The 25925-nt window shown below is 42.5% G+C and overlaps 1 protein-coding gene across 1 annotated transcript in view; it reads right to left on the reverse strand.

Annotated features, from left to right (window-relative positions):
* The window catches only part of mpp2b (MAGUK p55 scaffold protein 2b), a gene marked incomplete at its 3' end in the record, with an annotated part of 70933 nt that extends 52891 nt beyond the window's left edge, over positions 1-18042 (reverse strand). The window contains 2 exon segments of the mRNA XM_083788028.1: positions 2600-2686; positions 17751-18042. Coding sequence (XP_083644154.1) covers positions 2600-2630 — 31 coding nt within the window. The 5' untranslated portion in view covers positions 2631-2686; positions 17751-18042.
* Between the last annotated feature and the right edge of the window lie 7883 nt (positions 18043-25925).

Here is a 25925-nt window from a genome sequence, read left to right on the forward strand (position 1 = left end):
GGTGCAGCTGTGAATCTGCACGGTTTTGCATCAGCAAACAGTGTCCATCACTTCAGTTAGTGCTTTCATCCCCTATCCACCATCATTTACATTTGCATGCCAGATGTTCAGCGCACGCTCTTATAGCCACATACAAGTCACAAACAAAGCACAACAACCGTAGAATAAGCTTCATTTCCAGGATAACGCATGTCCTAACAGTAAGCAAAACAATCGTCAAAAGTCTTATAAGGCCCCCTGTGACACTCCTGTTATCCTAGAATTGTTCTTAGCTGTTTAACATTAATCCAGTGTCATCATCCACCCACTTTAGTTCGTCCACTAAAGAGGCTTCACAATGCCTTTAATTAGAGCAAAGACCTAATTCTTACAACCAAAGATATCCTCCTAAACCCGAAACCTTGCCCCCTCTCAAAGGTCCTTCACCATCTCTGTTCCCTGGCGTAATCCCAATATGCCCAGCACGCAGCTTGCACAGCTCCCCACACCCACCCACACACACTCCACATCCCACTGAGCCTCCCTCATTCCCACGCCCTGCCGGTGAAGACTGTGAGTGACTTCTGTCCTCTTACGCACGCACACACACTCACAGTAACACACCCAGTATCTATGGCAGCCAGAGAGATCCTCCTCTATCTCTCTCTCTCTTCCTGTCTCTCCCCTAGTCTCTTCCTCTACCCCCTTTTACTCTTTCCCTCTACCTGCTCTTGACGCGAGTAGGACGCCTGGCAGAAAGCCTGCCACTATCTGAATGAATGGAGAACACAGAGAGGTTGCGTGTGTTGTATGCATCTCCTTTGTGTGGACATAAATAAAGTGTGTGTGTATATATATATATAAGAGAGAGAGAGAGAGAGAGAGAGAGAGAGAGAGAGAGAGAGAGAGAGATGGGCAGAGTCTGGGCGAAGAGGGCGGGGCCCAATTAATAATGACGTTAAGGGGTCATTATTCATTTGCATCACAGCACTTGATGTACTGGCAATGTTGCACAATAACATAGTATATCATACAAATGCAATGTTAAATATGCAAATTGTAAGCATGTAAAGTAGTGCGTTGAATTTCCTTTGGCATGCATTAGTATTTGTGCAAGGAGAGATTTATGCAAAAAGAGTGGTTTGGTAGAAGAAGACGGACAGAAAAACGGGCATGGTCCTTTGCACCCCTTTTCAATTAGGGTAGAAGGATTATACTTGGTCACTGAGGGTCTCATAACCCTCTGGCCAGTTCAAATCAAAGTAGCAAGGGGATGCACAGTAGATCACAGATCCCCTGTGACATGGCCTAACAGTAATATTGAAATATGAAATATTGGCGCACATATCTATCTGTGAGTTGAAGACGGTGCTATATTAGGCTATACGAAAGTCTTGTCATTAAAACCACACACCCCTGGATCACAGAAATCCCCCACCCAATTCCCATGGTATCACACACACACACACACACACACACACACACACACACACTCACAATACATTACAGATATAATGAATGGTTCTTGGGTTCCTCTGCAAAGAAAACCTAACTTCACTCAACAGCACTATCGCCTAACCTTGTAGAAGAGACATTTGTTGAAGAGAAATAATGTATTCAGTGTTGCCAATCTTCTGAACGTAGCCTTTGGCTATAGTACAAATTGAGACCAACTGACAGCCCATTAGAAAAAAAGAAACGAAACTGTACAACTTGTCATCCTGGCAACGTTATCTTCCATTCTCTCTGCCTGTTGACTGCTAAAACATTTCACCAATGTTCAGCCAGAAATAAAAGCCAAACTTGGTAAACAACAAAAAAATCTGAATTATCAGACTGACTTTGACCTTCAAGAGACACTGAAGTTGTCCTTAACTCACCCAACATCCGAAAGCCTGCAACCCACCAGCCCCACCCGTCTCTGTGAAAATTGATCCATTCCATACTCACTCAATGCCTCCACGGGGAGCTCTGCAAGAGAGTGTGTGTGTGTGTGTGTGTGTGTGTGTGTGTGTGTGTGTGTGTGTGTGTGTGTAATTGCCACAACGGTATGAGTGTCCATGTGCGTGACATTGGGGCATGGTGAAGGATACAACACAACAGAGTGAGTCCTTCCATGCATGACTGATGTAGGTCTTGAGCGTTAGTGCTCCATTAGCCAGCTCATTAAGTCACATTAGGGCACACGAGATGAGTTACCCTACTCTGTGTGATCAAATACACCCAAGAACCATTCAGCCTTGTCCTCTCTCTCTCTCTCTCTCTCTCTCTAATGCACACGCACGATTACAGATTGCAGACTACCGATACATCTGGCGACATCTAAATTGTATAGTGACTAGAATAGCGGCAAGATTGGCCGCTAACAAACCTACACAGACTGCTGTCTGTGCAAGAACGCACGCCCCAAAAACATGCTCACCTTTGGTCAAATCCTGGCGATATTGGAACGGTCCACCACCAAGTATTCCTTTTTTCCTATATGTTTTTTATCCCACGATTTTCGAACCCATTTTTCACCTGGTGTATCCCCAGCGGGCTACCGACTGCGTTACCGCAAGCACACACGCTTGCACGCACACACTCACTCACTCCACCTGAGACCAAGCCACTTACTTACCAGAATCAGAGCTGGCTGATGCCACTGGCATTTTGGAGATCGGCTTGTCCCAAAGTCCTCTGTGAATCCTGTCAGGAATCAGGACAGCTGGAATGAAAGAGAAAGAAACAAGAAACTAAGATAGGGTGAAGGGCACAGACTACAATACTAAATTATTTGACCGGATTTATGAATGCAACCTCCCCGGGCTGTCCTACCGAAGAAAGTGACTAAAGGATCATTTATACGTAGTTGTGCAACATGGCTCACAACCAAGTTGAACCAACCAAGCACCAAGCAACCAATCAGGCAAAATAGACACAGGAATTTGAGCAGTGGTTCTCAACCTAAATGATCTTAGTGTTTTACCAAATTCTCTTGGGGCCCACTTGCACTACCCTTGAGGCCCACAGGGTGGGAATCACTTGTGTAGTGTAAGAAAGCTCAAGCATTACCACCAGCGTCAAATTCGGTTAACAGCTATTAAAAGGACAGCCTGTTGCTCTGGTATTAACACCCACATGCTGTCGGCTCTACACTTCCATGATGAGGACTCTTTAGCTACTGCTGGAGAGCTGGAGTGTGTGGGCGTGCAGGCTGGCTGCCTGACGTTAGCTCAGAGAGGGTCTTTTGTTGACTGTAATTGGTCCTTTGACATCAGACAGCACGAAAAGACCCTCACACTGGCAAACTTGGGCAACCCAGTAGCTTTTGATACGAGGTCCTGTCGTGGCGCACACGCGCACACAGCTGAAAATAACCCCAAAATGGCAGATGTACAAGTTCACAGCGCATTTCACAGGGCGACGCAATGTGAGCTTGTAGATTGGCTATTGTACGGTATGCGACCCTGTGTCCACCGCGCATAACTAACTATGAATCCACACTCAAAGCTAACTTCTAAGAGCCTAATCCTAATCACAACCTGAATTTGTTTCTAATTGAAGTCCATCTCTTGTGAGGAACTCACAATGTCTTTCTAAAATTCTACTATACTATGGATGGACATTTGGACGCCACAAATACAGTAATACGAGGCGCACTACTTGTCTTTCTCTTCCCCGTAGCTGGGAAGAGAAAGACAATGACGGGGAGAGAATGGAGAACAGGTCGAGAGGGGGAAACGATTGGGGAAAAGTCACAGAGTAGAACGCTCCGGCAGTGTAGGAACGACAAGTGATGCGAGAGGAAGGAGATCAAAAGGAAGATACAATGATAGAAAGAAGACAAAAAGACTAATGGACGAAGAAAGAAAGATTTTTCTGAGGGATAGAGAAGTGTGGAAAAAAAACATTCATTCCAGGCATCAAACATTCCAAAACCTAAGTATGTTTGGTATGTCCGCATGAAGAGCTTATTTATGCTCCTCATTTAACAGCTGTAACTGCTGCAACTTGGATCTGTGCTGATCAGGTGCTTAATACCACATACCAGTCCCCCAGCTTATCCATGGACTCCAGTGTTTGCAATGACAGAGCTTGTTAAGTGTGCAGAGAGCACGTGGTTGTTAAAAAGTCAAAGCCGATTGCAGTGGGCCCTATTGGCCACACTTGAGCTGTACTGACTCATGTGTGTTTGTGTATGAAAAAGAGAAATGTAGATAGATAGATAGATAGATAGATAGATAGATAGATAGATAGATAGATAGATAGATAGATAGATAGATAGATAGATAGATAGATAGATAGTACAACAGGGCAGAGCGAGATAAAGGCAAAATGAGACCAAAAACAATCACACCTGTGTGAACCAAGTGGTGCAACTATAATAAATGTATCGTTATAGTTACTGTACTCTACTGTGCTGAGTGTGCTCTGTACTGTATTGTACTGTGCGGGGCTCCCCTGAACATCCAGAACGCAACCAGGGTCCGCCCCACGTCCAAAACGGTCGAGAAATGACATGACCCCGGAACATCCAGAGCCCCAGGAACGGCCCAGGGCTCGACAGACAGACAGACAGACAGACAGACAGACACAGCTGCGTAATGGAGTGGTTAGGCACCGCTCAAAAAGAGAGAACAACATACAAGACAAAACCCAAGGGGCGCAGCTGCGCAGGAGACGTGGTTTCAAGTCATTCCCATTCACAGCCTATCACGGAACATTGACTGCTGCAGGCTATTCAGCCAAACATTAATAATGACACGGTAATCTCAGTGTCAACATTCTCTCATCCTGTTAAGTCTGATTTATACTCGGTTGCACACCAAAAAAAGAAAGGAAAAAAAGCCTACACAATGCATAGCAGCACGCATTGTGTCCGTCTGTAGGTTGGCTATTTTCGGTGCGCGACACCCGTTCACAACTGCGAAACACGCGTCTTTACCCATGCAAGGAGGTATGGCCACCTGCCAAGTGATCAAGCACTCCCAATCCAGGAGCAGACAATTTATTATTTTGGTAGGGTAGCACTAATCAGACTAATACTGTCTGAAACAGAATGGTAGAAAACTATAAATGAGCACAGAATCAATAGACTATAACCCCCACTATCAAATTTACGTGAATTTGCCCGCATAGTGGTTTGATAACCAGGCCACTTCTTATTGTGACAAGCAATGTACTGAATGGATGGTTTCCAAGTCCAAAGTAACAAATTGGATTAAAAACTATAAAATGAGTTGCCGCACAGTGGCTTATAATAAGAAATCCCTTGTGAAAATGCCGCAGTCCTCTTGTGTGTGCGCGCACACACACAAACACACACACACACACACACACACACATGCATTTATACTCCTTGGTATCAGACATTCACCAAAAGTAACAGATTTTGGGGCGGGCGGCACGGCTGGACAGCAATGAATACATTTTATCTACACAGTTTGTTCTCAGTTCCTGCTCAGGTGCTGAAGACAGCTATATAGCACAGCTGCTGCAATAACATCATGCTCACTGGCCTGTGATCATCTCAACACTGTCATCCAATTAAAAAAGTGGAAGGCTGTGTGTGTGCGTGTGACTGTGTGTGTGTGCGGCTGTGCACGCATGTGTGCGTGCGTCATGCGTGGCTGCGTGCATGTGTGTAATTGCCTTATGAAAGCCACAAATTTGGCCATTTCACCTACTAAACCTTTCTGAACGCCATATAAGCATCTGTGTCATTTTATGTGACTTGTCATTAGACTATAGTGTTTTTGGCTAAGTCGGTCACTGAGTGATTAGTTACTGAATTGCACTTTGACCTGGCTTCAATACCTCTTGTAAACCAAAAATGTTGAGGATAACACAAGAAAGCTAAAAACAATTAATGATACATAGCTTGTGGCGTTACTGTAGTTCAGTCAGATATACTCAAGGGGTTAATACGCTGCATTACTATGTGGGTGTATACAGTGTTATGCAAGACCCACATGTCATTCGCTGACATGGTAATCAGCTGACCAATTGGGCGGGGTATTTAAGTATGTTATAGTACATCTATCTTCCTGCTCTTAGTCTTAACGTTTAATGATGTCGCCGAGCAGGAATAAAATATAGCAGAGCCGAACACCAAGATAAAATATTATGTGCACACTTAATAAATATCTGTTCAATCCATTTGTGAGTAATCTGACTGAATTTACAGAATTTCCACTGTGGTCCAGTCATACACTTGGTTTTGCTTGTTTGTTTGGTTTCATGGCAAGAGAATAATTCCTGCTCTATTAAATAGTACAGTGGAGTGAGACTGGAAATACAGGAGAGAGGGCATTATGTGACTAAGCGCTATGAACAAAAACCAATTCAGCTACTATTGCAGCATGTTGGCCTGAAGCCATGCTTTACTAGCGTGTTGTAGTGGTATTTGTGTGCCAAATGCTGTATAATATGCCTTGAGCAGTTCCCACAACGATACTGTAGCACAACCTGTGAACATGCTCGCTCACATGCGCGCGCACACCCACACATCACATGCACTCACACAGAAACAAACAAGCAAACAACTACAACCATCGAGCCCTAATCCACACATGCACGTTGCACGCTGGCGTGGGGCCTAAAAATAACCATGTGCTCCCCACAGCTTTCTCATTACTTTACAAGGGAAATGGTCGTCTCCAAGACAACCATGAGCAGTTTTTTTTTCTCCTTTTTTTTTTTACCTCCAGCGCTTCGCCATGGCAACAAGAGAAAAAGGCGTAAAATAATAATAAGGTGGACGGGAGTTTAACCTAATTGGTGCGTATTAAAAGACAAGTGGTACACTTTAATCCACAGGAGGTCAGTTTCTGGGAAATAGATTTTTATATCAATCCACAGAAAAAGCAGGGTTTTAGGTTTGGACAAAATTGGCAATTGGCAGTTAATTCCATTCCAGCTCACCAGATTTTTGAGTGGTGCAACCACTCCTACAACCAGGAATGTCCGTATCATGTATCGCACTGACGAAGGTCTGAGGACCGAAACGTTTGCTTTTTAATTGCACCATGAGCACAGAGCACCATGAGCACAGCATGATAAAATAAAATAAAATATTTTTTTCTAAGTCTCAGTCTAAGGAGTTTTACTTCTTTTTCTATACGGTGAGCGAGTCTTTTCCAGTCAAAGTTTTCCGTATCATGTATCCGTCATGAGCACGAGTGGTGTGCGCATGCGTGGTCGACACTTGAACTCTGATGCACAAGCACGTTCAGCAGTAGAGCAAGCATTAGCCAACAAGGACTTCAGGTACTGTAGGTAGCAGCACAAAGGAACAAGCACTTGTAAACAAACGTAGCAGCACAAAGCACTCGAAGCCTTTATTATGCATGTATATTTGCATGTATAAGTGTTTTTGCTGCTCTCATATTACATATTTTATTTACTTTTGTGTGTCTGTCCGTTTTAATTAAGAGCTGTACTGAGACAAATTCCCATCAACTGCGTTGACTTGTCAACAAGAAAAGCGCGCACCTCTGAGCGCAGTATACCCACAAATGCATCAGTTAGCCTATAGAATATTAGCCTATAGAATATTCTATGCATATGGAATTGGACAATATTGATAGATACATCTTGATCATGTGACCCCAGATATAAGTACAGATTTGTGTGAGTTTTAATCTGTATTCTTTTAGTAGTGGCAGTAGTGTGTTTTGAAGAAAACGCTAAATGGTTGAAAATGTAGTCTAGCACAAATGGCCTGGCTGCAGGGCCTATATGGGAGTTCCTTTATGGTCCAAGGAGTCCAGGGGAAATGTTTTTTGATTGTACAGCTACAGGTCAAGAGTTATAGTCCAAAACGTTAAACAGCCTGTTATTATAGCACCATCATGAGATGAGCCCAGTATTAAAAAAGGTATTCCTTGACCTACTGGGAATGTGTGTGTGCAAAGTTTCCCGACAAATCGGTCCAACGTTGCCAGAGATTAGCTGTTCACGGACGTACGTACTGGAGCAAAAACAATCTCCAGCCTTCGGGTGTGACTGGTCTGGCAGAGACAGTAAAGTATTATGATGCGGTATACAGCTAAGAGGACTTTCTCCAGGGAGCACTCACAACGAGATGCCACACAAAGCCAGGTGCATTGACAGGACCAACCGAGATGATTCAGGTTCACTGTGAGACTAATAATGACCAGTGTCTTTCGAAAGCCAAATTGAACCCATTTATTACATGTTTATCTGCCTTCTGCAGCAAATTATCAGGACTACAAATGTCAATGGATTGTTGGATTTTAATGACAGACATGATTTGTGTAAAATCCACTTTTTGCCATAAAATACAGCATATCCACCAGACAGTGCTTTCAACAACCTACAACCACCTTTGTTAGCTAAATTCTTCATTATTTTACTAAAGTGTAGACACCGTAAACCTGGTCATTGATTCAACCATTTTGCAAAGCATACTATGGTAAAGAAGCCGCTGGATTTAGTTAATTTATTTCAGAGTGAACTTCATGGCGAGTGATGTGATTAATTATTCTAAGTCCATGACTTCTTAACATTACAATGATTACAACACTGACCCAATAATTCAAGTTCTGTAAAGTTGAATTTACTATGGAGAAAATAACAAACACTGAATCTAAGGTCACATTCTCACCTAATACTTCGCTAGACTCGATACGTATGGGAGGGGAAATTGAGGTTCTTGCATATTTAATTTGCTGCGGTTTGCCTTCACACTGTCATCCGCAGCAATTGGAAACGCAGCAGGGGGGACCTTTATCAAACTAGCCCAAATCTATGGTGATAAAATTATACTCATAAGTTGTCATAACGTGCATGTGTCGTGCCGTCTGGGACTGGACCCCCTCTCTCTCTCTCTCGCTCTCTCACTATACGCATGCAGCCACGCACTGTTCTTTTGGGCATGGAGGCACAGCGCTGATATAACAGACAGCAGCGCAAAATGTTATCGAGATGAAAGTCCCTACTCCCCAGTCCCCAAACAGTGACAGCACTCCATGTTTACGGCACGCACAGACAGACAGACAGACAGACAGAATATTCTGTAAGCTATAATACACTGCAGTGTTTTTATGTGTTTTCTTAAGCAATTGATTAATGTACTCGTCCTCATTTCGATCAGGGCTTCAGTCTCCTCATTCGACCACGTCTATCCACGGTAACGGGACATCTTTGTACTGCGTAAAATATGCCTTCTCCGTCTCCAACTGTGTCCAGCTCCTCACCCGCCACATTGTTTGCTTCATTTCCTTTATTTACTGCGGATTGCATTCACACCTGCACCGAATCGTAATCAAGTGCGATTGGAAGCGAAGCGAAACCCCCGTTTTTGCTCGGAGTAAAATGCGGTTCTTTGATACGCATTAGGATTCGATTGAGCCTTCACACCTGTCAAACGAAGTGCACTTTCTGAAAATGCGCAGCAGGATTCGTTTTAATCGCAGCAAAGCTCTCTTGTGTGAATGTGACCTAAAACTAAAGCAATTAATAGGCAAATGGTCTACATTCATGTGTAATATATGGCCAACGCTGTGACTAGGCAATAACATGTACTACTGACATGGTCCTTTAATGTTATTCATTGCAAATGCAACAGCCATGTACAGCACATGAAGGCTATCCAGTTATCAGTCTCAGAGGTCTTTTGGATGATGGGGGAAATTACTATCAGAATCAGCTCTGGACAATTAGCAATTAGCAAATTGATCACACCGGATCACCCCTAGACCCCATGGAGTTGGCCTGTTCTGACATCACAATGATGGTTCTGACATCTGCATGGACTCCATATTTGGGCATGCCTGACAAATAGACTCCATATATGGGCATAAAAGGGATACAGACCAACTTGCATCGTTCCAAATATGGCAGTGCCCAATGGGCACCGCTCTAGTTATCCAATATAGAAAATGTAAGAGATCTACAAGCTGCAACTTTTAGATCCTTAATTTCACTATTCATCATACGACAGGTTTATAAGTCTTAAGTGGTTACGATCAGTTGGTGAACAAGCTAAAGTAAACTATTTCTTGCCTCATGCATATTTATACACATGAGGTGTTGCTAACTCACAGTATAATGAGCGTGGAAAATAACATTTACAACCTCTTTCCCTGACGCAGGTGAGCTCAGGCCTGAATGGTACAATGGAACCTTCATATTAATTCTGCTTTAAAAGGCCAAATTGTAAATAATTAACCCGTTTACTAAAACCTTGGAGACCCATTAAACCCCAATTAACTACAGAGAGCAACAGCAGAGTGGTTCATGGCATTGAACCACTCGACAATTTGTTTAAAGTTGATCAGTCTGATTAACCACATGAACCCTAAATGTCCCTGTTCTATGTAAGCCTTCCCAAGCATCCCAGTCTCAGGGCGGACACTCTAACCACAAGGCCACTGCCCAATGAGCTGGTCCATGTTCTGGGCATGTCATATAATAGGCAAACAATTCAGCGAAAATAGGTGAACATTCCATGAAAATAGCCGATCTTCAAGCTCACACTTACAGATTAGTATTTTCTCTATTGATGTACAAGAAATATAGGGTTTATAATAAGTGGTTAAAGATCGTTTTATTGTGTTTTTAAGGCATTCATGTCATTGTGCACTATGTTACTTGGACCCTTCACAAGTTCACAACGGACACGGATTGACATCGATGAAGAGTGGTACAGACATGTTGCGCGCTCCGGTGTTGCAGTGAGAGCAGTGTATATTATTCCATTTAATGCAATAAATATACTGGCACCGTTTGGTTGGAATGAAAACATTCATAGGGTTGTCTCTGACATATGATTGGAGACCAAGCACTTCTTTTGACTGATCTAAGCATTCACATCTTCGGTCGAAGTTTGCTGTTGAATTCTACTGATAAAACGTACAATAAATAAAACAATTTATCAGTGTTAGTCCCCACGGGGGCTGTAATTAGTTTGTGCTGATCGCACACACCACTGGGACGAGGCAATCAGAGTCGGACTCATTGAAAGAGCTGCAAGGCACTGAGGGAGACTGTTCACAATCAGCAGCACACTGCCTGTAAATCACTAAAAGTCCCAGCTTCCCTTCTCATACTTTCAAAGGGAACAGGCAGAGGGAGAAATGTAGCCAGTCTAGCCACTGTTTCAATGTCAACCAAACTGCTCTAAAGTCTAAAGAGAAGCTACCGGGCACAGAAGGCCAGAATATCACCATGCCAATCCAGCACTCACTCAGTAGGAAATCACGAATTGTTAAAATTGCACTGCGGTGCATGGAAGCTTGAGCGGTTGCCATGGTAATGGTCGCTCATGTGTGTCGTGTGGACCAGAGTGTAAGCAGATTACATAGCAGGTGTGTGACGAAGTGGGAACTGAGGTTATCTATCTATATATGTACAAAATATCTGTGTCTGTGTGTGTGTGTGTGTGTGTGTGTGTGTGTCTCTCTCTCTGTCCCAGCCTGGGTATAACTCAGGTTCCATTGACCTCAAACGTGTGTGTGTGTGTGTGTGTGTGTGTGTGTGTGTGTGTGTGTGTGTGTGTGTGTGTGTGTGTGTGTGTGTGTGTGTGGTTGATGACCCAGGGGTAGTGCAGTGCTGTATGCTGTCGGACGGTACAGAGAGTACTCACAACATGATGACCCAGGGGTGTACTGATATGCCGGTACAGCGAGTACTCTCACAACATGCACAACAGGTATTATTTAACCGGGTTGGAGCATGCATTGCATTCCCAACTTGCATCGTTCCCGACTTGCGTGGTCCCCAAAGGGCACCGGTATAGTGTTTTTGAAGGAGGACACTGGAGCTGTATGGGTGTGGAGGGCGAGGTGGGGGAACACCGCCACCACTGAATCTGTATGTCAACGCTCAGTTGAAACAGCAGGGGACCCAACCTCAGAGCATCTTTTTCTCTCTAGCAAAAACTGCTGATTTCCTGTTTTAGTCGTAATTACTCAGCCCGGGGGACAACAATATTTTGTAGAGCACAACAAGAGTCTGACTTTCCTCTCAACCATTGAATACATATACCGTACCCATTATGAAGCAATGACAGTAGAACTGAGTGATGTCACGCTGTTATGGTCAGCTGATACCATCTTAATAATAACATCTCAGATCAAAGACCCATAATCCCCTCTGGCCTCTTGTTGATAAGGGTTGGCGCTGAATCCCGGGTCAGGCAGGGACAGTTTATTTATTTATTGTGTTTCCTTTTGATTTGGGACCAGCTGCTAATCAAAGCATTATTAGTAGCAGTGTGATATGAAGTGTGTTTTACTGTTTTACCCAGTGGTTCCTCAAACAGTGATCCACCGCACCGACCACTACTTGGTCCATGGGGAAATGTTTTAACATGTAAAAGAAATGCATACACAAGCTTTATGTTGATACTGGTCTTCCTTTTCCAGCAGCGTGTGTTGAGACTCTGGACATGACAAAACACAGTGATGGCCATTATCTGCTATGGTGTTGATCCACTGACAGTGAAAACGTAATGGTTTCAACACAGCCATCTTTTCGTACATTGTGCTTCAATATGTTGACAAGCTTCATGGTGGATATGCTAATTTTCCTTTCCAGCTCGATTTGGCACCTGCCCACAGAGCCAAAACTACTAGTAACTGGTGTACTGACCATGGTGTTACTGTGCTTAACTGAACTGCCAACTGGCCTGACCTGAACCCCACAGAGAATCTAGGTTGTATTGTCAAGAGGAAGGTGTGAGACATAAGACTGAACAATACAAATTAATTCACGGCTGTTATCAAAGCCTGGGCTTCCATAACACCTCAACAGTGCCACAGGCTGATGAAATAATTTGTTCAAAAGTAGCCCAGACCAAGTATTGACCTCATACAGTACATACTTTTCAGATGTCGACATTTCTCGTTTAAAAAATCTTTTTTTTACTGGTCTCGTAAAATATTCTAACTCATTGAGATAGGATTTTTAGATTTTCATGAGCTGTATGCCATAATCATCAAGATTAAAAAGAAAACAAAATGTTTTAAATACTTCACTTTATGCACAATGAATTGAGAGCTCAAACAAGGTTGAGAACAACCTCTCTACATAAATCCAATTTACGCTACTTTTTTTTTTTTTAATCACATAACTTATCAAGCCTTATGAAATTTAAGTTGGTCTCCGAGGATGTGATCATTTCAAAGTTTAAATACTTCAAGCCCCATTCTTAAACCCTGAAAGGAGTACTTACGCATTTTTTCTGTCAAGGTAAACGTAAACATTTCCCACTGATCTCTCAGCCAATTCCCACAGCTGTCGAAAGGAGCTACAGTTCCCAGTACTAAAACAGACACCAAGAAGGCTTAAATTAAATTAATCCTTTAACCTATCTAAATTGGGATTTGATATGGAAATTTACCAGTTGAATATTCTAAGCTCTCATCTATAAAGGAATATGAAGTTGAGGCTTTTAGGAGGGATCTGCTAAGTGCTTAAAAGTACTGTGATAAGAAAATAAACAAGACTCTGCCCTGGATATCATAACATTTATGGTTAGCTAATATAATATACAGTATATGGTGATGGTTTATTCAATGGTGTACCTCAGGGCTATTTCACAAGTTGCTACATTCAACATTTTAACTATAATATACCATGAAAGTAGAACAATATATTCACAGCCCAGCCCCGTTCTGGGGCGAACATTTGGTGAAAATAGCAGATCTACAAGGCACAAGCTCATAACATGTGGCATTGCAACACAGGGCAGTGTTGTGATCTTTGAGATCAGTGATATTCTGCCAAGAGATTTGGTGTACATGCAAAAAAGGAGGGGGCCTAGTATATACAGTAGACAGTGACACCTGAGGAACGACTGGGAATGACATACACAGGATTTAAGTGGTTAACCCCTTTTGGTATTAGCATTATGTTATGCTTTAGCTCATAGCGTGCCACCGAGTGGCGCGCTACAAGCTTGTAGGTCTGCTATTTTTGAAAGATCGAAGAACGACAGACATAGAAACATAGCTTTTTCAGAAAACTGTCAGGATTTAGAAGACATTTTTAGAGTCTGATCCGAGGTAAAAATGGGTTCAACTAATACACATTCCCTAATTGTCTCCACCAGGCCGAAGGCATGTGGGGAGAGTATGTTTTGCACTCCGTCCGTCCGTGTGTCCGTCCGTGTGTCCGTGTGTCCGTGTGTCCGTGTGTCCGTGAACAGCTAATCTCGGCCACCGTTAACCCGGTCGATGCCATATTTGGCACACACACTCCCTGGATGCCAACCATGAACCTCTGCCCCAAACTTTCCAGAACGGCCTGTTATAGCGCCACCAGGAGGCCGCTTTGTGCAAAACAAGTTTTTCCATGCCATATTTTGCACACACACTCCCTGGATGCCAACCATGAACCTCTGCCCCAAACTTTCCAGAACGGCCTGTTATAGCGCCACCAGGAGGCCGCTTTCTGCAAAACAAGTTTTTGCACAGTACACCTACAGATTTTGTCCAAACATCACGCAAATTGGTACACAGTCTCTCTAGAGCCATTCAACGAAACGGGTCTTTCAGATTTATCAGACTCCATCCTGATTGGTTAAGATTGGCTTCCAAAGTTCACAGGAGTGCTCAGTTTCAAACAAAATGCTGCAAATCATGAACACATCGCGTGATTTCCGTGAAATTGTGCACCCACATTCCCACTAGGCCGAGGACGAAATGCCACATGAACAATTTCAACTCAGCCTCAAGGTGGCGCTATAACTGGCCGAAAAGTGTTTTTACCTCTAACTGCACGGATCTGTGGATAACCTGGTGGAGACCTGTGCCCGGAAGGGCACTTTTTCTAGTTCCCATTGTACTACTACACGGTGAAACTGGGGAGTATTATTAATAACTCTGAAAGACACTTTCAAAGTTAAATCCTGAAAAGTTTACTGTGTAGTCACAGACGGTTCCATGAAGCTCAACAGAAGTGTAAATATAGTAGCATACAGTACAGTATGCTTGTTAAGGGCCTTCCATTAATTGCCTCTTTCAGCTTGTATTCTGGTGTAACAAAAACATCCTCATGGGCATAAAACAAAAACAAACTAAATATGTTTTGGACGCTTTCCAATATTCTGTCAGTTTATAGTCATTATTAAAGAAAGACACGTCTTTCCGACTATCCTTGGGATTGTGGGTGGGGGGTGGGTGGGATAGGGGTGAGTTTAATTTTTATTTTCATATTTTGATATGTCTGTTAAATACTTGCCCCTGGGTTTGTCACAAAAACTTGAATAAAAAGATTTTGAAAAGAAAGAAAAGAAAAACTGTTCAGGAACTCATTTTGAAAACAGCACAAATAGTTTGTGTGACATCAATGAACTGAAAATTACCATTGCTGTTTACCAGCAATGGTTGAATGGTAAACAGATACAAAGCTATTTTAAGGATTTTTAAGGACATCTCAAATGGGCCATTCTCTCTACTGTGCTCGACAACTCAATACCAGGAAACTAGGCATAAACGTTTGTTTAAAAAGGTGTTCTTGATAAACTGGAGTGGAGAGTACCTAATTAATCTTGTAACTGTCAGTAATCTTTTCTTGTACATGTACTTAAGGAAAGTACCTGTATTGTGAGCAGCCTTCAGTTATGCCGTTACAAGCGGGTGGATATATTCCATTCAAGTTTTCTTTGAACCTCATTTAATTCAAAAGGCAATTTTTTTTTTATCCCACGATTTCACCCCTGTGTCAATCATCTAATGTGATCCTGGGCTCTACACATCCTCCGCCAACCTGGGGAGAGCAACGGACTTAACTCATGCTTCCTTCATGCTTGAGTGTCCAAGTTGCTCCTTTACACCTGACAAGGGGGAGTTTCCCTGGTTGGACGTAGCGCGTGGAAGGAACACGTTATTCCAACCAGTTCCTTTCCCCTCCATCAGGCGTCCCGGCTGGCCAGGGGGAGGCAGTTTAGAGACCAGGATTACTGCATGTTTTTGTGAGGGTACCTACCCTAGGGGACACGGGGAGAACATGCAAACTCCACACAGAAAGGCCCTTTCGCCAACCCCGCCTTCGGGTATGGGCACTGATGACGCGGAGGAGGAAACACGCAGCCAGCACCCACAGCGCCCCGAGCGGGAATCGAACCCAGGACCTTCTAGCTGTGAGGCGACAGCACTACCAACTGTGCCACCGTGCCCCCCAAAAGGCAATATTTGAGAGAGCTTTCTTATGAATACAAGATTGTCGCCAGGAGCATCACTGAATTGAAAAGGGATTGGCTGTAAATATGTATTCATGGTTATGCAGCTCAGGATTTCACATTTAAAGTAACTCTTCGGAGTGTGCTTCAAAAGAACTACTGATGTGCTTCTACTTAATATGTAATATTGAAACCCAACACTTGGATACAGACATTCTAATCTGGTGCTCAAGTGGTTCTCAAACTTTTTCATGTCAAGGACCATCTGAAAATATGTTGTGCCAACTAAATTCTTTGAGCGGTGCTAACTGCCACGGTATAGAAATCTATTGGTTATCTTTCATTTGTATTGTAGCTTCAAGTGAAGCTGTACATGAACTTTGAAGTGAAGCTGTACATGAACTTTGTTTTCTCTATTTTATTTATTTGTCATGAATCGATATTAGCTGTGGTACCTATTTATCATTGTAACTTGTATTTTACTATGTTAAAGGTGCATCATAAAAACGATAAAACATCACATGGATGCACCTGGGACGTATCCTCAGTGATGTATCCCAAGGTCATCAGGGTTTCGGGTCTCGCAACATCATACCCCTCACCCAGGTGACCCAGCCGGGGTGATCAAGTCCCGACTTATACGTCACTCAAGTAATTTAGCTTAAACGCCCAATGAATTGTCAATGGCAATAGCACAAACACGTTAATCCAACTAGTTCCTTTCCCCTCCATCAGGCGCCCCGGTTTGTATTGTATTGTAAAAATACATTAGTTTCAATCATTGCCTATGTTTGCTTGAAAGTAGTTGACACTGTATTTGTATCTTCACTCAGCCCAAAATGTGGTGCAGCCGTTTGTCAAATACACTTGCTATGAATATCTCTTCTGTATAAGATATATTAAAACTCTAAAATGCCATAATGTGGATGGGATTGGGACACCTGTCCTTCAACTTGTCCATGCCTTTTGTAGATATCATATCTGCACATTTCTGTCTGTGTCTGGGCATGCGCAATGACCAGGCAAGGCAGGCACAGGTGCAACATCCATGAGCATCACTGATAGCTGTGACTGTCCATCCAAACATCAGCATCAACACGGTTCTTCTCCAAATTAATTTACAACAATGAGATGATGGACAGAGTTACATGAATGAGGGTTATTTCCAATTTTCCATCAGCTCATTTGTTTATTGTATGACCATTGATCAGTGTAGCCTACAACGGAAACCATGGTAGCCTAAAGACAATTAAAATGTGAACGAACTCGAAGTCATAGCAGTACCGGTACATTGTTTTGAGCGGCATGCATTAAAAAAGCAATAAGTTAAGAGAAACGTATGGCTGAGGCAATTTGTCTCTCTGATAAGCTACTGGACATGAGACCGAATGTGTGTGATCTGTGATTACCGTAATGCCCGAGGGAGAGAATACATATACGACGAGGTAGGCCATTAAGTAGGTTTATTGTCTTATTAGAGCGATAGCAGTTCATCTGTTGGAGAGATCTGGTTTTAATTGCTATATTCACGTCCTCCAAGGCCACTTGGTGACGCGCGCCACGCGACTCTTTTTAAAAGGCTCTGAATGAAAATATTTACGTTTTCTTCTTGAAACCCGAAAAAGGTCTGAGAGCTCACCTGTTCTGTCACCTTTATCCAGTCCTTTCTTCGAATCCACAAGCAGCAATAAGAAGACGCCGTAACCGTTGCTGTAAATAAAGGGTTGTCTGTGCTGTGGCAGTGCTTGGTCTTCTCTGGTCGAGTCGAGGGTTTTGCTTAATCGATGCGGACACTTTGACAACACTAACGCCAGCAGCAACCCCCACAAACTACTATCTTTTATCAGAGCTCTCTAAAATAACAAGCACACAATTGGAAACAAGCCCATCAATGCGCAATAAATTAGGCGCGTGTGTGCAGGCTCGTTTCCCCTCCCACCATAGGCTGTTTAATAAAAGATAGTCACCTCTGTCGTATTTGTCAGGTCTGTCTGAAGTTACAGCCACCAACCTCGCTCACACCACATCCGTGTAGTGTAGTACTGTAGTCTACCAATACCACACACACGACTCGAGAAACAAACTTGAAAACAGCCGCTTCCTGGTGATATACTGCCATCTAGTGCCCACTGCCCACTTGAGCAAATCCATGTTTGAGGGAAAACCAAAAACCACGACTGCCGCAATATATTTGTATGTTCAATTATTTATTTTAAAGAGATTCAAATGTATTACAAATTATTTACAATTAAAAAATTAGACAGACAATTAGGCAGACGAGAGGGGTTTGCATGCACATTGAAACATTACATATGGAGGGGGCCACACTGTTCAGTGCAGGCTATTGATATAGCATAGGTGTTTGTTGACATCTGGCCCAGTGATGCAACAGAGGGGTAACTTGGGTAAGGGGTAGACAGCTTCACTCTTCACCAGTCAGCGGCCTGAGCACTGTACTCTGAGCTGCAAGAAAATGAACCAGGCGCTCCATTAAAAGAAAATATTTGACACACAGTGTTGCCAGTTCATATGTCACAATGGCAGTGGTGAACAACTGAGAAAAACACTGGCTGATTTGTTGAGGAGCCATGATGACCAAGCAGAACTATAGAAAAACAACTTGTCACTATACATGTTCATGACCCAAACATTTGAGAGGAAGATGAAGATGGTGAAAGTGATGAGGAAGTACAATAATTCAGAAACAAATAAGAAGACAATAGCCACAACAACACATCAACAATGCACGCTTGCAGGGTTACAAATCAGGCACATTGGTCTGCTCATCTACTCTTCTCTCACCGTAGTTCTGCAGCATCAGTGTCGGCTCCAAACAGGAGCTGGGCCACAGCCTGCTCAGGGGAGGCTCTCTTCCCATACCTAAAAAAGATCCAAACAGCACAATGACACATCCTGTATAGCTGTCACTTATACACACTCAAGACAACCGTACATTCTCCACCAGTATTTTTGTCACTCTCTCTCTTTCTCTCTCTCTCTCTAGTCCTCGTCCTCAGACGAGCTTCCAGTCATCCCCGGTTCTCCATACATCTGGCCAGCTCGTTGGTGCTTTGCACTCCTGCGTCTTTCCTGAGTACATCCACATATGTTTTAATGTGGGAGGTCTTTGGTGGCATTATGTTTGGGAAATAGAATACTACAGGTCCATCTCAAATCTTATGGGTTTTTTTTGTGGCTTTCGCCTTTATTTTATATTTTTATGGAGGGATAGACAGTAAGGCTGACAGGAAATGGGGAGAGAGATGGGGGGGGGGGGGTGACATGCAGTAAAGGCCGTCAGGATCGGGAGTCGACCCCACGGCACACTGCCAGACTGGATTACCAGCCATCTTAAATCTTAATATTCACACACTCACAGACAATTTCACATATGAACCATTATGTTCATTATATCATCACAAGTGTACTTAGGGTTTGTTAGCTGATATTTTCAGTAAATATCCACTGTGAATTAAATTAAAATACTTTATTTTCACTGCAGGTGCAACAAAATAACAAGTTGCAAATCCCATGTCAGTAGCCTAGTTAAATAATAAAATTAAATCCCCAAGAATAATTCAGTGGAAATAGAGACATTTCAACCTATAGCAAAGGAAGGCTGTATACAAATATTTAAATATAGTGTCAAACTAAAAGTGAGCGTGCAGGTGCAGTCACAGTTCTATGGCTACACCTTGGCAAGGTGACAATAGTCACAATACTGTACGTTGGCTTCCCAGATTCACACACAGCTGGGATCAAAATGATTGCATGCCATGCTATGCGGCTGTGCGTGCATGTGTGTGCGTGTGCGTGCGTGAGTGCGTGCGCGCGCGTGTGTGTGACGTGTGTTAACAAAAAAACAAGATTTTGTATTTTGCAGCATGTCTTATACTGTTAGAGGGGAGAACTGTGGTAGCTATTATATTGTACAAGAACAACGAAGAGGAAACTAGAACTGCACTCTGTCGAGTGCATACTTGCTTGTTGCACACTAGTAGGCCATAAATGGCCAACTAGTGCGCAAGCAGAGCGCGCAAGTCCTTTCGACCGCTGTAAACTGTCAAATCTCAGTATCTATGTGAAGGAACGTTTGAAATGTATAATTTTTAGATGTAACTATTTGCTACCTACCTACTTTATGCATATAAACACCTAGTATTATTAAGTATGATTCAAGTTTCTATCTATATAAGTTTGGGTGAAGAGCTAGTCATACATATACACACCACGTACTCTGGTCCCAGCAGATCAGGCACAATTTGCTATTTTATTTTTACTGATTATGTATATAGTATACGTATGACTAGCTCTAAATGATGACGTAAGAAATATATATAGTATATATATATAGTATATAGGCATATACTATATACATACACATATATACTCTATACTCTATACTGTATAAAGTGTGTAGTTGTAAGTTGATTAGCGGTATACTGTGGTTACTTTGCGCCAAAAACTGTGACAGCTGTCCCGCCATTTGATGTTTATGCAAGAAAACAGCAAATCTGTGCCTGGTTTGCTGGGACCAAACGACCACAAATGACCATATTTCTTACGTCATCATTTAGAGCTAGTCATACACATACACACCACGTACTCTGGTCCCAGCAGATCAGGCACAATTTGCTATTTTATTTTTACTGATTATGTATATAGTATACGTATGACTAGCTCTAAATGATGACGTAAGAAATATGGTCATTTGTGGTAATTTGGTCCCAGCAAAACAGGCACAGATTTGATGTTTTTCTGCATAAACATCGAATGGCGGGACAGCTGTCACGGCGGAAGAGACCGGGCGAAAACATTACTTGCGCGCTCTGCTTGCGCAAGTAATGATTAGGGTAATGACCTGGCTATAGCCAGGACAACAGAGGTCCTGGTTTGTACCATGAGACAGCATTCTATTAGGTCTACCCTGTTTAGGTCTCTGGGGTAGCCTATACCATTATAGGTAATAGAGGCTGCTATCTGGTCTGAACTTTATCCCTCAGTTGAAGAAAGCCAGACTCTGAGTCCTCTACTGAGTTCCAGGGCCTGGTCTGTCAAAATAATTGAAGTGAACTCATCTGACCCATTATGGTTTCCTTGGGAAGCAGAGGCTGGAGAGAGCCCCAGATATATTTTAACATCAGAAAAGTTAAGCTTCTCAATGGCTATACGGACCTGGGTTGGACTTTTATTTCCAATTTCCAAATAATTTAAATTCTTCTTGAGACAGACTATAGCTAAAGAGTAAAGAAAATGCTGAACGCCCACTCACCTTTGTCTAGTGATGAGGTTGACATAATGTCTCATGGCGGTGTTATATTTGTCCCAATCATCTGGTGACGCGTTGCCCCCGGGACTCACCGGTCTCGGCGGGTATGCATCCGCGACGCTGCTCAAACACACCAGCAGGCAAACGACGAGCGCCACAAGACACATCCACGGTCTCAACATGATGGACATCTGGTTATTCTGGTATATAGTAGCGACAAACAAAAGCTGCCATGAAGAAAAGCAGTTGTGTGACTGTCATAACTCTAAACTTGTGTAACTAAACTTTTGAAACATCTATCAAAGTCAAGAGTTCCTCGTTGTCTTGTATAGGTGTAGGCTATGGCTAAATCAATGATTGATTTTAGATACTTTTTTAAGATTTATTCTAGGTAAAATACATCTGTAAATTATTTACCCTAACTCGCACAGGCCTATGAAATTATCAGAAGTTGCAAAAATTAAAAAGGGCAACTTACTTTCCTGTTGCAGGCTCCTGTTGCAGTGACCACAGTACAAGTGTGTGTTTCTCTCTTCTCTGCTCATTTCCAATCTTTATATTGTGTGGGATGGATACCTGATAGGCCTATGATGACAATGTGACACATAACCACACCCCCAGTATTTATCTGTTAAGGGTCAATGATGTCACCTCCAGCTGCTGTGTAAAGACATCGATGAACACTATTACTATTATAATGGACTAGCTGTCCTGTCCATTATATTGCCTTGAATATTCCTGGTTTAGCATAAACCCGATATTCACGAATGAAGTTTAGCCCATTTAGTAGCCAGCCTGATCTGACATTAGACCCATTAAATCCTGTTATTCTGACCAGCCGCAAGCTCTTTAGAACATATAGGCTATTGATTTATGAAAGCTGTAAAGAAATTTATAAAAGTTAAAGTTAAATCAGGCACGTTTCAATGTATTGTTCGGCGGTGACAGGTAATATTCTATCCACATAGCCATATTGTAGCCATGATAAGCTATGACTCATGACTGTCTCTGTGTGGTACAGAAAGTCCATGCAGGAATTCAGCCAGCTCCACACGTATTCACCGTTCAGCACCACGGACAGCGCCCGGGCACGATGCGTTACAAGCGTCTTTAAAGTTAACAGCCTAGCAATACATTTAGCCCATTATGTTTTAAGAGGACAAGCGGTATCTTAGTTATAGGTGTTCAGACAAGACAATTCTTGAGTCTAGACTTGAACATTAGCTCCGTAAACCTTTAGAGCTCTTTTATGTGCCTTTTGATCCAACTCAACAGACCATTCAATACAAAGGAGACTCATACCTAATGTCTGATCGTATGTAGATACAATATCAAAAACGTATCAAGTTTCCTTCTATATGGTTATGTAGCTTCCCAGCTTCTCAGGTCAACACTGATGATGTCATCTACTCTTACTTAATATAGCTCTCATATATAAGTATATAGGCTATACATGGAAATAAAGCATGATCATTTCCCAAAACAGGGTAATGGGACTTATGGGAAGTTGACATTCTGGCTTGAAATGGTCCTCTCAACAGAAACCATATACCAACACTGTCTAATGGAATGACAAAGCCACTTAGAAGGGTTCTGGTTTGAAATAGAAATATAGCCCAACAGCTATTGGAACTGTATTATCATCAAACAATTGATTGAACAAAATACAACATAGATATATTTTCAGAATATTATCTGTAGCTTAATGTAAGATATTAATAGTCACAGCTCCCTGAGCTAGCCCTGATTTCAATAAGCATCAATGCCACTAGAAGAATTAGGGATTTAAATAATCCAGTATAAACATGTCGCACCATGATGTAGGCTATATCACCATGAGCAATGTTTGTCTCACACTTTGTGTCACACTGTGATAATTTGTCTCATGTCTGAGCCACACACCATGCAGGCAAATTAATTAGTGTAGGCAGTGACAGACTGTTGCAATCAGAGGCCGTCCATAGAGTAATATTGACTCTTATCTATTCTCTAATTAATGAACAGACACATTCGCTTTCAACTGCTAAGGATAGTATATATCTCCACTAATCACAGTCTGCTACACCTTTGACCCAAAGCAGACTCATGGCTTCTGCATGCATTATTCACAAGGTGATGATGAAGAGGTCGCCAGCAACACAGAAACAACTCAATGAAAAACTATCTACAGAATATCTAAAACATAGCAGATTTTTATGTATAAGAGAGTATAAAATAGGTGGTTGAGGTGATAAAGCCTCAATGTGCTTCAGGGATGGATAAATTGTTCATAATAAACCAAAATCTTTCCAGTTACTTTTAAAGTTCTTGCCATTAAAAAAGCACTTTGACAAATGGCATACTGCGGCTGCCTAATAGAGTTATTCTGTCAACTGGAAACACACGCATACACAGCCTCTGTCATCAGTCCAAGTGTTATTCAGCTCTGAAGTGCTGGGATTCAGTCCAGTATCTAGTCATAGGCCCGTCGGCAGCATTTACAGCCCTGCAGTGGCACCCATTTATCTTAGATCATTGTGCTCTACTGCTTAGATCACAATGACAAAGTCACTTCTTATCTCAGGTATACAGTTGTATCAGACAAGACCTTTATGCTATTTGATACCAACCTTTCACATGTACGTGTGTGTATGTTTGTGTGTGTGTGTGTGTGTGTGTGTGTGTGTGTGTGTGTGTGTGTGTGTGTGAGAGTGTACGTGTGTGTGTGTGTGTGTGTGTGTGTGTGTGTGTGTGTGTGTGTGTGTGTGTGTGTGTGTGTGTGTGTGTGCGTGCGTGCGTGTGTGCGTACGTACGTACGTGTTTGTGTGCGTGCGCGTGCGTGTGTGTGTGTGTGTGTGTGTGCGTGCGTGTGTGAACGATGGCCAACATTTCAGAGTAATTTTCTGGTCAGTAAGGATATCTGGAAAATTACAAGCAACAATCATTTTAATACTTTATCCTCCCCTGTCTGTTCTTAGCACTGGACTGTCATCCCCACCTGGAAGATGGGTGAACAACACTTGTTTTGATGTACATCGCAACAACAACAAAAAAACAAATGCAAAAACATTTGCCATCGAAATAAAAGTAGGCCTATAATCAATGCTGTCAAAGCCCAAATACATGAAAGCAATAGTCTGAAAGCCAGTGCAAGATGAAGTTATTTGTATGCTTTTCTAACGGTTCTCTGAGAGAAGTCAGGCCACCTACACAGTAAAATGGAGAATTTTAATGTGCAGTGCTTGCCTTTTATAGCGTCATAAAGAGGATCTTTTTTTCAAATGTGCTGTGGGTTTCCCAGTATGTACTTGTCCAAAACACAACTTATTTCAGTTTAAATCACAGATGACAACCTCCAACGATGCTGCTCTTGTTGACAATAAATGGGCAGTTAAATTGTATGACCATGTCATAAAAGCAGTAAGTGGATTGTGACATTACACATTGATTGACTCAACCATTTCAAACCAATTATTGTTCCATAATTCAAACTGACGGTGTGTGTGTGTGTATGGGGTTCCATTCGTGCCATAAGGAACGACCAAGCGTCGTGTAAATGCATTATTTTTTATCTGCGCTGCACTGCACTGCACCGCACCGCGCGTTGAGTGCGTGTACACATGCACGCACATGCACGCACACGCACACGCGCACACACACACACACACACACACACACACACACACACACACACACACACACACACACACACACACACACACACACACACACACACACACACACACACACACACGATGATGATGATTCTGTGTTCTCTATAATTTCAGCTAACACCCCTGATGTTGTAAATGAAAACTATAGGGAGGTTTTCATTCTCAAGGTCAGCGGGTACTTTTGACTACAGCTTGGAGGAAGTCTTTCTACCCAAAGTGCTAAAATATCATCAGCTAGAGCAGATCATCTCACAGCTAGGCTACAGATGTAAACTTTTAGTTTACATCTTTGGCAGTCTAGGGCATGTGCACAGGTTGGTTGTGAGGGGCTTACAAATGGCAGGCCTCTCCATAAGGAGGGCCAAGAAGTTAGCAAGGTACTGTTCAGTATCAGCCATTATAGGAAGTAAACAGTAAACTATACTGTATGTAACAATGTTCTGCCGTCTATGCACTTTGTATTAACTGGCTGTTCTCCTATTGTCTGACTGCACTGCAGGCATTGTCCAAGGCATCCTTGTAATTCTGTTTATGTGGACATAAATTCCGTGTGTGTGTGTGTGTGTGTGTGTGAGAGAGAGAGAGAGAGAGAGAGAATTCAAGTTGTTATTGGACAAAATTGTCAAATGAAGCCTTACTGAAAAAAGAAGAATAGTCATAAGTCAATTGATTGCATAATGACATCTTCAAGGGCATTGACATGTATACCCTTTATATTGCAATCATCCTTTGCCCACAAAGGATTTCCTGAACCTTCCATTATCAACCCTCCAGCAGTTTACTTTACAAGCCATAAAACTAAATGGTAAGAAACAACAAGTTGCACAGGGTAAACTCATTAGCTTTCCCCATCGTTTGTGGGCAAACACTGAGGAAGTACCAGCATGAGATA

The sequence above is a fragment of the Protomyctophum parallelum genome (assembly GCF_964188405.1).
Source record: "Protomyctophum parallelum genome assembly, chromosome: 17".
Lineage (NCBI taxonomy): Eukaryota > Metazoa > Chordata > Actinopteri > Myctophiformes > Myctophidae > Protomyctophum > Protomyctophum parallelum.